The 13867-nt window shown below is 45.3% G+C and overlaps 1 protein-coding gene across 1 annotated transcript; it reads left to right on the top strand.

The window, feature by feature from the left end:
- The first annotated feature begins 416 nt into the window (after positions 1-416).
- On the top strand, positions 417-11780 carry tmem259 (transmembrane protein 259). Its single transcript, XM_082522829.1, is given in 13 exon segments — positions 417-908; positions 4383-4720; positions 6591-6899; positions 8089-8263; positions 8433-8543; positions 8625-8747; positions 8883-8983; positions 9076-9133; positions 9213-9296; positions 10877-11009; positions 11179-11278; positions 11356-11586; positions 11589-11780. Coding segments are annotated over 12 exon segments (1728 nt in total). The 5' UTR covers positions 417-908; positions 4383-4501; the 3' UTR covers positions 11673-11780.
- The last annotated feature ends 2087 nt before the right edge of the window (positions 11781-13867 follow it).

Raw genomic sequence — 13867 nt, 5'->3', positions numbered from 1 at the left:
GACATCAGCTTCGTCACGTCTTCATCTCGTCCCAGTGAAACATTCACATATAGAAACGTGTGACAGGAGCTGAAGTTGTGTAATGTTTAAGTGTGAGGTAATTAGTCAGCTCAGCAAATATGAGCAACACAAACTGTGTATGTGCAGTTTGCCACACATCAGGTCTGAGAGTCCAGCTGCTGTATTTACACATACTCAGGGTCTCTGAGAGAAGCTCCCATGTGCTGTTCAGAGGTCTTAATCAGACATTAGATCTGTTATATGAAGAACACGCCGTACAGGCAGCTCAGTGCTGGTTACTCTACAGTGATTGGCTGATGCAGAACAGCTGTTCAGTGTGACGTCTCAGATCCACATAGAACAGCAGGTCAGCTGATCACAGCCTCACATCATTTAACTTACTTCTGTGATTCTTCCCTCACCTTCTCATCCGAGGCTCCTCCATCAGCTCAATCCCAGTTTTTGGACTCTGTAACCAGTGACATATCAGCTGTTCACCGTTAATAAACGTGCTGAAGCTTTCGACCAGCACGAGGCGCCTGCCAGGCAGCGCTCAGGGATATAAGAACCTTCAACCGGGGTTCACTACTTCCGGTATTAGGACGTATATTTCCGGTCTCAGTGACGCGCTGACAGTAGTCAGACTCTTACCCTCTGTTAGCTTGTGTTAGCCGCAGTTTAGCCACAGTTTCCGGGTTCTGAGCTCACCTCGTGCTCCGGTTCCGTGCACCCGGACCCTCCGTCCCTTCACCTGTCGGCTGGGATCGAGACGGCTCCCGGTTCTGTCCGATCCGGCTGCCTCCGGACTCCGCCTTTAGCCGCAGAGCTAACCCTGCTGCTAGCGCTGCTAACGGCTAACTGTGGCGTTCGTGGGTAAGCGAGAGAAACAACGACGAGGCCGCGCACAGGTGAGTCAGCGTCACCTGCCGCTGGTGAGGGTGTCTATGGATTACACACGCGGGGTGGCGGGGGTAATCTGCTTGAAGCAGCACCACACACCTGAGCCTGCCAATCAGGATCAGCTGATCAGAATATACACACACACACACACCACATTTCCGGGCTGACGATCAGCTGATCACATCACCTGTCCTGAGGTGCAGCAAGTGGAGCAGTGAGAAACTTTATTTATTTTCGTTAAACTTTATTCAGACAGGAAGTTAGTGAGGATCAGACTGAGCTCAGAGGTTCCTCCCACTCTCACAGGTAGCTGCATGTTCTTCAATGTCCAGGAGTCCCCTGCAATCCTGAGCTGGTCACCTGGCAAACGATCATGTCACAGCCTGAGACCCTCAAAGTCTTGTTATGGTGGCCCTATGGTCCCAATCCTGCTGTTTTCATGGCAAAAAGTCACTAAACGCCACTTCCTGTTTTACCTGAGACCTCACAGACTGTAAATAAAGATGTAGAGCTGCATGCTCTCTGATGTCCAGGAGGGGGCGGCTGCTGAGGTTCCCGCACTAAGAACAGCCTCTCACACCTGTCATTGAGAGCGGCCTCAGGTGTGTGGCTCACAGGTGAGATTAATGGAGACATGAGTCAGCTGACCCGATGCTGAAGGACCACATGTCTCAGATGTTTTTCCTGAGGTCATCAGTATTTACATGTACCGGTGGGGGGGATAAGCTGGTCTGTGGTGTCTCACCTGGAGATCGTCAGGCTGCAGCTGGAGGATGCAGAAGATCCTGATGATCTCAGTCTGTGGTTTTTGCAGACCTCCTGACCTGCTGCCACAGCTTATCCATCATCATCATCATCAGTCTGAGCTCACCTGAGCTCCAGGAGTTTCCTTCATGAAGGAATTTAAAAGTGTTCCCTCAGAAAACATCTAAACCTCTAAAAACAGCCCCCTTTACCCGTGAAATCACGGTAGTAAGAAATACTGGTCGGACTCAATGTGAAGCTCGGATTTTGGATGCTGGGAGGGGAGAAGATGAAATGAAGAAGCGATCCTGACGTGCACACTCAGGTGCAGTTCTGCTACTTCGTGTTTCCTACTGATCTGTCACTGTCATTTCACTGCTTGTGTTTTTAGGATGGGCTTATTCACTATTTACTATTGCTGTTACTAGGGATGAAGATTTATAAGAATTTAGCAATTCTGATTCCATTATTGATATTACTTATTGATTTGATTCCTTATTGGCTGTGCTTTGAGAGTCTCCACCATATCAAAGACATTAGTCATGCACATTAACTGCACACTGTGGGTCACATGTTTGTCCATGTTGACTGTCCATGATCCTTTCTTTGTTATGATCAGTGCTGGAGTCATTACTCAAAAGTAATCTATTACTCATATTACACAGAATACTTTCCTTAAAAGCTATGTAATGTGTGACTTAATTACTCTCTGGAGAAGGTCATTCATTACATTACTCGTTACCAGTGATGGGAATAAAGGCGTTACAAGTATTGGCGTTACTTTTTTTCAGTAACGATTAATCTAAGTAATTACTATTCCTATCGTTACAACACCGTTACTAACAAGAAAATGCGGTGACTGCCGCCTGCGCGCTCCCGCAGGCGGCAGTCACTTTCTGCCCGACGATCACTTTTTGGCATAATACCTGGAGCTAAGGGGGCAAAACAATCGCATGAGTGCTGCTGTTTGGCTGTGGAAGAATAAAGTAGTCATGGTAAGCCAATCACACGACCACTTTAAGATGACAAAGCAACAAGGTGATATATACCAGGTTTTAAATTGTGTTGATAGGCCACGTAAAACCAGAGTGATGATAAACAATATATACACGGTGTTCAATTGTGTTAATACAGTATGTCAAAATGAAAACATAACTGTAAATCCAGACACATGAGGTTGTGCTGAAGAGAATGATACCAAACAAGGCAAAGTAAATAGTTTTTAAAGGTGAAATGTAGGGGAAAACATCAAAAGTAGTCAAAAATGGCCAATTATACCCTGGACTCCAGAGGGTTAAACTTTTTTTTTTTTTTTTTTAAAGTAACGCAATAGACTCAATACTTGAAATGTGCAATTCACTTGTATTTTTATTTTTATTCCTATTTATTCTATTTATCCCCTTCGTATATTTTATTTATATTGTCTCTGTATTTATATATATGTGTGTGTGTATAACTCTGTAACTTCTGTCGGTGCTGTGCTTTTTTGGAAATCGAATTTCCCAGAGGAACCCACCCGAGGGATTAATAAAGTTCTATCTTATCTTATCTTATCTTAGTTACTTTTCAAGTAATTAATTACTTTTAGAATCTTGTAACTCAGTTACTTTTTTGAAGTAGTAACTAGTAACTATAATTACTTTTTCACAGTAACTTGCCCAACACTGCTCGTTACGTTACTTTCATGTTACTCCTTAAAATGACCTGAAACACAATGTCTCATAATTACGATTACGACTGAGCTGCTATTTTCCTCTGACACAAGAACTGAAATCAGCTGATCGTAGTGTGAGTACAAGAATCTGTAAGCGGAATCGATAGGTCCTGGAATTCTAAGGAATTGGACAACTGGGAACTGGTCCTTTTACAAGAACCTTTACAATTCTCATCCCTAGCCTGTCTGTTTCCTGCCTCACTCCCACTTTAATGTCATCTCCTAGCTTAATGATAACAGTTAGGATGGGGGAAGAGCTAATCCTAACACTAACGTGTCGCAGGCAGGTAAATGTTTAATAAAATAGGAGCTTCTCTGAATTCATGAAATTCCTCCTAAAGATGGACTGACAGTCTCTGAGGTGCTTCTCCAGGTTTACTACTGTCCACCTGCTGCTAGTGATGGGAGGAGCTGTGTCAGCTCGAGAAGTTGAGGCTGACGCTGCTGTTATTGATGCAGAGGAAAGTAATCGATAGTTTTTGGTATCAGTTCTCTTTGCTAGCCTTGCTCGGTACAGACTCTGCAGTGCTGAGAAAAAATAAAGTACTGCCGTGGGGAGGTGGGGGTTAAGTTCTTCAGCTCAGTCTTTCTCTGTACTAAAATCAGCCACTCTGACAGTGCACTGAACACTAACTGTGATTGGTCAGATGCTGACACCTCTAATGGCTTTTGGTGTCAAGCAGGTTCAGCTCCTAAAGCACAGAGATTAGATCATCAGTGTCTCGGTTTCTTTGATCTGATTTAAAAAAAATAAAAATAAAAATACCTGCAGGTTATTGATCTCATGTCATCTGATTGGATGAAAGGTTGGATCGGTTGTTGGTGATTACTGAGATGACTTTATCTAAACAAGCCATGTTAATCAATACTTGTGTTTAGTGTAAAGTTATTGATCGGAATAAAGGTGACTGATTGTTTGCAGCTCTGAGCTGAGAACCTAAATCCCTTAATGATCTGTTTTCAGAGGTGGTTGAGGCTCTGCCCCCTGACTGTAGTCATCAGTGAGTTCATCTGTGTGTTCCAGGTGCGGCACTCAGGCCTTGACCTTCGCTCTGAGGACGCAGTAGCAGCCATGTTGACCTAGAGTCGTCATTGGCGGTGGTGAGTTCTGAGCACGAGCAGAAACGACGGGCAATCGCAGCCATGTCGGAGAACCAGGCGAACAACAACAATGTCCCGCTTAACAACAACAACAACAACATGGGACCCAACCGCCTCCGCAATCCCAACCTGAACCAGAACCCCCTCATCAATGTCCGCGACCGCCTCTTCCATGCGCTCTTCTTCAAGATGGCCGTCACCTACGCACGCCTATTCCCTCCGTCCTTCAGGAGGGTCTTTGAGTTCTTCGTTCTGCTCAAGGTGGGGCACAGCTCACCTGTCAGCAGGATGTAATCACATTACTGATCAGTCAGTCTGTTTCTGAATAGTGATCTCAGGAACACGTCACAGTATTGGTAATGGTCAGGTGTTTCAGGTGATCACAGATGTTTCAGGTGACTCCTCTCCACAAATAATTCAGTTAAACTTTATTTACATGCTTTTATTCTGCAACGTAAAGTCTGCAAAACAGAAGAGGAAACCTAGACGATCAGATGACCCACATCTGAGCAGCACGTGGTATAACAGCACAGTGGAGGGGAAGAACCTGTTAGAAGGAAGTTCTATCTACAATAGAGCCAGGCTCAGCAAGGGAAGTGGGTTGGGGGTGGCAGGAAGTGGAGAAGAAACCCTTAGAGTATTATGGGAAGTCTCCCAGCAGCCTGTTCCTTTAGTAGCGTGAATGAGGTAGGGGACAGGGTCCCGATACAAGCTGGTTCCTCTGTGGAGTCAGCGGTGTCCTTACAGAGCGTTGTCTCAGACATTTGAGCATGCTCAGTGGGCAGGTTTATGTTGCGAATGATGTAGGTGAAGCTGTGAGGAGCCAGCAGAATTGCTTTACACAGAGACCAGAAACGATTGCTAACCCACAGAGGAAGGGTCTTTGGTGACTCTGCAGACAGGTTCCAGATGTTTACTTTCTTTGATCAGAGGACATTTATTGATTTTGATGTGTACATTTTATTGTTTTTATTAGGGGTGCAACGATACTCGTATCGATATTGAACCATTCGATACAGTGCTTTCGGTTCGGTACGCATATGTATCGAACAATACAAAAATGTTATTTATTTTATCAACTTTTCTTCTGACGATGCTGTCTGTGTTGAGCGCTCAGTGGATCTGCATTCGACTACTCCGCCTAGGCTGCACTGTCAGTGCAGATCCAATGAGCGCAGCACAAGCTAGCAAGACAGAAGCTAAGCTCGTTGCAACATGGCAACTACCTCAACGCTACCCGAAATTGAACCTCCCCCACCCTCATTCAGATCTGGCGTTTGGAACTATCTTGGTTTTCATGTGAAGCATGACCCTGATGGTAAGCGCATCATGGACAAAAGTAAAACAGTATGTCGGATGTGCCACGCAATGCATCAATTGGTGGGAACTAGTGCGTTAGCGCAGTTAGCTTGTTAACGTGCTAACGCTGTCCAGCCCCACGCACGGGGCGAGCCGCGGTAACTCGTTAACGGAGATTTGCCGCGTTATGGCGTTAATGTCATTTTAACGAGATTAACTCTGACAGCACTAGTGGGAACACAACGAATATGACTGCACGTTTACACCGACATCATCCTAGTGCAAAGACAAGTGGAAGCAGACAAAAACAACAAGCACGCATGTTACAAACTTTACCCGAGTCATTTAGACAGCCATTAGCACATGATTCTCCTTATGGGGACCTGATATGTTTAATATGCTGCTGAGAATATAGCCCAGAAGAAGCGTATAGTATAGCTTTTATTTTGGAAAGAGACATTTCTCTGTAATAAACTCTCTTTTCCAAAGCTGAGTGATTTCTCGATCAGATTTATTATTTTAATTATTTTGTTGTTTCAGCAACATTAAATTTAAAAACTGCACTTTTGAGTTAAAATATATATTTATAATTTTAATAAATGACAAATTAAAAAGGCATGAACATTTTTTTTGTATGGGGAAAAAAAAATCGAACCATGACACCAAAGTATCGAACCGAATCGTGAATTTTGTGTATCGTTGCACCCCTAGTTTTTATTTTATTGGTGACGTATTTTATAAACTCTGGTTGCTGTGAGAGACTCACTGATGCAGAAATGAGATTACGGTGACACAACCAGCGCTCGCTGACATCTCTCTAACCCGTCCTCAGGCACTCTTCGTCCTCTTCATCCTTGCCTACATCCACATTGCCTTCTCTCGCTCACCCATCAACTGTCTAGAGGTGGTAAGGGAGCGCTGGCCCCGTGACGGCATCCTGCGGGTTGAGATCCAGAGAAACTCGAGCCGGGCACCCATCTTCCTTCAGCACTACGACTCGGCGAGCCTCCATGATGAGCTGGATGCCGAGGAGGAAGGAGGGGGGCTGGCAATGGGCGGGCTCAGCCTTGCGATGCTGCCCGACGAAGAAGTGGAAGAGGAGGAGATGACTGTGGAGATGTTTGACAACAGCTCAGTGCAGGTGATCTCTCTCACTTTTTCTCACTCTCTCTCACATGCACACACATTGAACTTTGATAACGTTCGTCTGTAATAGTTGGATTTTTTAGATGTGTTAGATGTTATTTGTTGTACTCTGTTTATTCTTTTTTGTATTTGAACTTTAAAATCTGTAATGAAAATATATATAAATTTATAAAACTAATAAAATCCCTAAAATTAACCTTAAATACTTGTTTGTTTGTTTTTGTTTTTGTTTTTTCAAATTTTACTTAAATTTAGAAGAAAATTAACAGAAATGATGTCGTTGCCATCACTGGTGTTGGTGATTCTAGTGTTAAACCACAGCATCAGACAGCCAGCTCACCTGCACAGGTGTAAACAAGCTTGGCTTGGAGCAGGTGAGCTGAAAGGAAGTGACAGACCTTAACAGCGCTTCCTCTTTAGCATCAGAATTCTGAATCACGTTCGCATCCTGGTCCTGCAGAGCTGCAGCGAGTTCTAAATCCTCTGCTTATGTCACTTCTTGTTTTCCCTGTGAGTCAGAAGTGTTTAGTGTGTGTGTGTGTGTGTGTGGGTCTTCATAAAGTTTGAGAGTCACACAGATTTTGGGTTTCCAATAGAAACGAAAAGTAGTAATAAGAGGATGGCGGTAAAACACTTGTTGGCAGGTGTGCCCTCTGGTGGTGTGTGAGCTCAGAGTAGTTCTGTGTATCTGGGGACTTAACTACCCCGAACACCTGACTCAGGTGAACTTTAAACTGCTATTGGCTACTTCAGGCCTTGCGCACACGGGCCCCGAGTCGGGATCTTGCACTGATCCCGATCGCTGGAAGAACACAACTACTACAACCTCCAAATGACTCTTTCGTCCTGTCTTCCTCCCATCGCCGTGTTCTGTCGGAGGTCAGCAATCAAAGGGATGTTTTTGGTGGAACAAAATGTGTAAGGAAACGTGTATTCACCAGCCAGTTTGCAACTACTTGCAAACTGGTTGGTGAATACACGTTTCCTTAGCAACAACAGGGTACCGGGAGCCTTTTGTATGAAACCCACAGTTGGGGTTTGTGATGAGCGTTGCTCAGTGTCCCATTGACTGCACTCCCTCAAGCCAGAGTAATGTGATGACCGCCAGTATTCATATTACTCCCTGGATACTCTCAGATTAAAAGCAGAAATGACCCTCAAAACCTTTTGCTGTCCTGCTGCAGTTTGAGTTGGACATCGAGCCCCGCCTGAAGCCATCTCTGGTTGGTGCAGGAGGAGGAGGAGCTTCAGGAGGAGGAGGAGCCAACGACAGCCAGGACGTCTCGTTTAGCCAGACCACTAAAGGTATGCAGCCGCTGCAGGACTCAGTGTCTGAGCTGGAGATGATGACCCGAGCAGGTAAACCGTTCTCCACCCCACCCCTGCCACCTCACCTCCTTTAACTCCGCCTCCTTATTCAGTCCAGAAACACCTGCTTAGCTGTTTAATGTTTCACAATTTAAGATTGTATGTATTTATTTTTGTGTTTTTCTGATGTGGTTGTTTACTTTGTTGTTCATTGTCGCAGTGTGGCCTCAGGAGGAGTACATCGTGGAGTACTCGTTGGAGTATGGCTTCCTGCGCCTCTCTCAGAGCACCAGACAGAGACTCAACATCCCTGTCATGGTCGTCACACTTGGTCAGACTCTGAGCCGCCGTGTCACATGACCTCAGCGTTGGCCAACTTGCACACCCTAACCGCGTCTGTGTCTGTTTGCAGATCCGATGAAGGACGAGTGTTTCGGAGATGGCTTCAGTCGTTTCCTGCTCGATGAGTTTTTGGGCTACGATGACATCCTGATGTCGAGCGTGAAGGCGCTCGCCGAGAATGAGGAGAACAAAGGTGGGGTGGGCGCTGTAAATGGAGGGTGGGGCAGGGCACTTTGGTGTGATGCTACATTCACTGATTGGATTTAGAGAGCAGGTGTTTACTTCCAGTCATGTGACACAGCTCAGGTGTTTGTGTGGTTCTCTGCAGGATTCCTGAGGAACGTGGTCTCCGGTGAGCATTACCGCTTTGTCAGCATGTGGATGGCCAGGACCTCCTACCTGGCCGCCTTTGTCATTATGGTCATATTTGTAAGTACAAATACAGTAAATGACCCACACTGATCGTTCGGGTTCGTTCAGTCGCACGATGTCACGACTGAGTCTCGCGTTCTCCGTTTCAGACTCTGTCGGTGTCCATGCTGCTCAGATACTCTCACCACCAGATCTTCGTCTTCATTGGTCAGTTCCTCATACCATTCAGTGTTGACCTTTGAACCCGAGCCTCAGGTCTATTCTGACTCTCTCTCACCCCCTACAGTTGACCTCCTGCAGATGTTGGAGATGAACATGACCATTGCCTTCCCAGCAGCCCCTCTGCTCACTGTCATCCTGGCCCTCGTAGGTGAGTCCAGATCCCATTCTGTTTGAGGACGCTTCTGAACCTCTGTCACCTGGGTCCTGACGCGTGGCCGAGTTCTTTCCGTTATCTGGCTTCCCTTACCCTAACACTGGCAGTCAGGATAAGCGGCTGCGTGGGGCCTGTTATCAACCCAGGCCCACGTGCCCCTTCACATCAAAGGGTGGCAGCATCTGACAAATCATAGAGGGGTATTTCATAGCTCATATGACTCCTCTACCAAAGAAAAGTGTTCCCCCTGCTCCAGAGATGTTATCAAAGGGTTATAAAAATCTTTAAAGATTATAAAAATATATCAGTAAAATGCAACACTGTTGTGAAAATGATGTGATAAATTCCTCAGAAACATCTTAGGTTAATCTGGACACAAGCATCTTAATTCCAGTCAGTAGTTTTATGGCTGAGTAAATACTTTTTAGTTTACTTTTCACAGAATGCTCTGTCATATCAGGGAGTGAGCTTCTGGAATGGTCTTCCACTGTCAGTGAGGGAAAGTACAAGTCTACCCATCTTTAAGAGTCAGTTAAAAGGGCGGCTGAGGGACACACAAACATGTGATCATGTTTAATAATCATGCTTTATATTGGACGTGAAAAAGAGTTATTGTGTTACAAAAAAGGAAACGACTATTAGTGTAATGGGTCAGTGCAATATCAGGACAGTCAGGGCATGTGCAATACTGGGGTTTGTGCAATATAATTGATGTGTTTCCGTTATTGTTATCTATATTGTCCTCTGTGTCCACTCTTCTTGTCATTGTTGGTTCTAGTATAATGTGATCACTGTTTTTGTCCTTGTCACATGACCTGTAAATAATGTCTCTGTATGTTTTTACTAACTTGTGTTTAACACCAACTTGCCAGAGGGTCTGCAGATGGAAATTAGCCCAAGGCTATAATCTGGCATCTTTCTAAATAAAATAAAATAAATAAATAGAAAGCAGCGAGAGAATAAAAACTATGGTTTGATAGTAAAGATTAAAAATAACTGAATTTAAACTTGCTCAGCGCTACATAGAAATCTGATCTAAGGTGAGCCGGTACTGTGCAGGTTAGGGCCTGCATGTCTGCTGTGATGCTGTTTACAGTCAGTCCAAAATGCTGCAGCTAGCTTGCTCACTTTACAAAAGTGAGAGGTCACATGACTCCAGTGTTAGCAGCCTTACACTGGAGTCGTGTGACTGCATATTTTTTATTATTTTTTTATTTTTTATTTTTTAAAAGCTTTTATTGAGCTTGTTTGTGTAGCTGCGTCTGTCAATCACAGATTGCTCAGGCCTGATTGTCAGTCGGCTGATCTCAGAGCAGCTCGTGACTCTGCTGTACCGACACTCTGTAGTGACCTCCAGGTGACCTGATGTTTTGTTTTTTGTTTTTTTGTTGTTTTTTTGGGATCCTGTTTGTTCAGTTTCAATAAAGATTAAAGTCAAAGTACTGAAGGTTCCTGGCAATAAAAACGAGCGTCAAATTAAAAAATGTTTGTAAACAGACTGGATGGACGTTAGCCTTGGTTGGGGGGTGTGGCTTACATTTAAAGCTGACCTGTGATGTCACTTTCTGTCTCAGGCATGGAGGCCATCATGTCAGAGTTCTTCAATGACACAACAACTGCATTCTACATTATCCTCATCGTGTGGTTGGCAGATCAGTACGACGCCATCTGCTGCCACACAAACACCAGCAAACGCCACTGGCTCAGGTGAGGTCACTTTCTGTGTGTGAGGTCATTGTTACAGAATTAAGTTAAAAGGGTTCCTGGTCATTTGATCAATAAACAGATCAATCGGGCTTTGGCCATTTTTATTGTGAATGTCTCTTGTCAGCCTGCAGACCTTCAAGACTGATCATGTGATCTGTTCTCCCTGCAGGTTCTTCTACCTTTACCATTTCGCCTTCTACGCCTACCACTACCGCTTCAATGGCCAGTACAGCAGCCTCGCCCTCGTCACTTCCTGGCTCTTCATCCAGGTAAGTGTCGTCATCCTCATGCCTGTGCTAAGCCCCTCCCCTCAAACAGTAAATCTAACATTTTTGTCCTCTCGCAGCACTCCATGATCTATTTCTTCCATCACTACGAGCTTCCGGCAATCCTGCAGCAGATCCGGATCCAGGAGATGCTCCTGCAGAACCAGCAGGCTGGTCAGAACCAGACGGCTCTGCAGGATAACCTCAACAACAACATTGGCACTGCCGCCGCTGGAACGGGACCCGCCAATGCCCCCCAACCAGGGCCGACCAGTGGAGCTGAGCCAGGGCCTCAGACAGATTCCCTTCCGTCCCCTGCGGAAGGTGGAGCCTCAGGAAGCGGGGAGGTGAGGGCGGAGCTGAACTGGGTCGCTCACACAGCTGCCATCCTCACTGAAGCCCTGACGTCGTCAGTGGATGCGGGAGCCAGCAGCGATCAGGGGCCAGCTGAGATCAATGTGGTGGCCGAGTTCTGGATGGGAGGGGGAGCAGTAGGAGGGAGGTCCTTAGGTGGGAGCGGAGCCTTTGGAGGTCAAGATCCAAACTCTATTTCTGTAGAATTTAAACCTGCACCAGCTCCTCCAATCACAGAGCAGCATGAGGTGGGGCCCTCAGAGGATGTGGGGCCCTCAAAGGCAGAGGGAGCCTTGGAGGAGGCAGGGCCCTCAGAGTGCCCCTCCCACACAGACTGTCCCCCCTCACAGAGTGCAGACTGCCGGCAGCAGCCGTCCTGAGGCTACTGACATCGCCTCACCTGTGAGACAGCTGATCAGCTCATTGATCGAATGAACAGGTTTTATTTGATTTTTAAACTCATTGATTAGCTTGAGGGTGGCGTCTCCCTGCAGGTCACGTGAACAGAGGGCAGGGATGCGATAATTTATTCTGCTGGGGTTTTTTTTTTTTTGTTTTTGTTTGTTTTTGTTTTGTTTGTTTGTTTGTTTGTTTTTTTTGTTGTTTTTTTGGGGGGGTGGAGTATGGATGGTTTTTCTTTAGACGGTGTCTGAGGTTGGAGGTCCATCACCATGGAAACCGAAAGCAACACCCTGAACAAATGAAGCTTGAAGCAGAAACTTTTTTTTTTTCCCCCCCCTCTAATCAATAAACCCGACTGTCTCTTTCTCAAACATCAGCCTTTTCTTTGATTCTTCAAACAAAGCTGATCGATCAATTGGCTCATCAGAGCTCTGCTGTTACCGGAGGATTTTCAAAATAAAATGCATGGCGTTAACAGACGTTTTATTTATCTTGAAAACCCTTCTAACATGAACGTGTTGTTACGTGATGAGTTTATTCAGACTTCATGTAAAACCTGAATCCGTTTGTCCATAGAGGAAAAAGCTTCATAATATAAGCCCTGACAGCAGGAAGCTGCTGCCACATGGTACACACCAGGCCTGAGTGGTTTCACTTCATTGATCAAATAATTAACTGATTATCAATAATATTCAATAAAGAAAAATCAGGTTTCTGCTGCTGGCTGAAAGGATGAAGCCAAGCAGTTCTGGTGTGCCTGGGGGCGGAGCCAGTGAGCTACAGACCAGAAGTCTGATGCAACCTTTCAGTTATTGATCAGTTATTGATTCTGATAGACTGAAGCACAAACTCAACTTAAGTTGCTTTTTTTTTTTTTTTTTTTTCCCCTGTCTCGTCTGCTTTTGTCTTGAGGGAAATAATTGAACAGGAAGTTTGGACTATCAGCAGCTGAGCGAGCTGATTGGTTGTGGAATATGACTGACTGTCACACTCACGCTCCGCCTCCTCCATCTGTTCATCTATCAAAATGGCGAATGATGCGGTGGGTCTGATGGCAGCGTGTTTGCTCTGACCGCTCCCCTCAGACATCTGCCAAACACATTTTGGGGGGAATGGGACACATGAGATGCTCTGAACCAATCAGGAAGCCGCATTTAAAAGCAGCATTTTGGTCAAAGTCCCTTCAATGGGACAGTGGCAAGTTTTTGAAAGTGAACACCTGTTTGCGTTCTTTGGATAAATGATGGTCTACAAATCCGTAGGAGGGGAAAGGAACTGATCCCTCCCATCAGGTGAACTTCATCAATTATTGATTGGATATCAGAAACAATTGATCTCTGAGTGTCTGTTTTTGTTGCTGTGAAGTAGACGGAGCCTGAGCGTGACTCTGGCTGGGGGGGTGGGGTTCTTCTTCGTGCCTCTCTGCTGAGGACTGTAGCCTCATTATTGATCATCAAAATGTATTTACCTGTCAGACCAGTAAAACCAGTAAAAGCAGTGGTCGCCACCCATTGTGTGAATGCCTCCCTTCTTTCACACCATCCACACACAGGGATTTTATTCTGAAATGACATACACCAGCAGCAGGAAGTGAAACTTCTCATCTATGAAACCTTTCAAGAAAAAAGGCATTATACATGGATACTTTCAAAATAAAAGGCAACTTGCCAAGGTGCTGAATTGTTTTTGTCCAACAGGAAACTGGCCGAGCTGAGTGTCATGTTTCACCTCGACCACCTAGTGTTATTTTTGACAGCAGCTCAGTTTCAGGTGGTTTTCTGTTTTGATGGCATCTGGTTGCAGCTTCGGTGGTTTTTAATTGGACCAGAAACCCTG

This window comes from Aulonocara stuartgranti, assembly GCF_965226115.1.
Source record: "Aulonocara stuartgranti genome assembly, chromosome: 23".
NCBI lineage: Eukaryota > Metazoa > Chordata > Actinopteri > Cichliformes > Cichlidae > Aulonocara > Aulonocara stuartgranti.
Note: the sequence above shows the minus strand (reverse complement) of the source record. Positions and strands in the feature narration are given on the sequence as shown.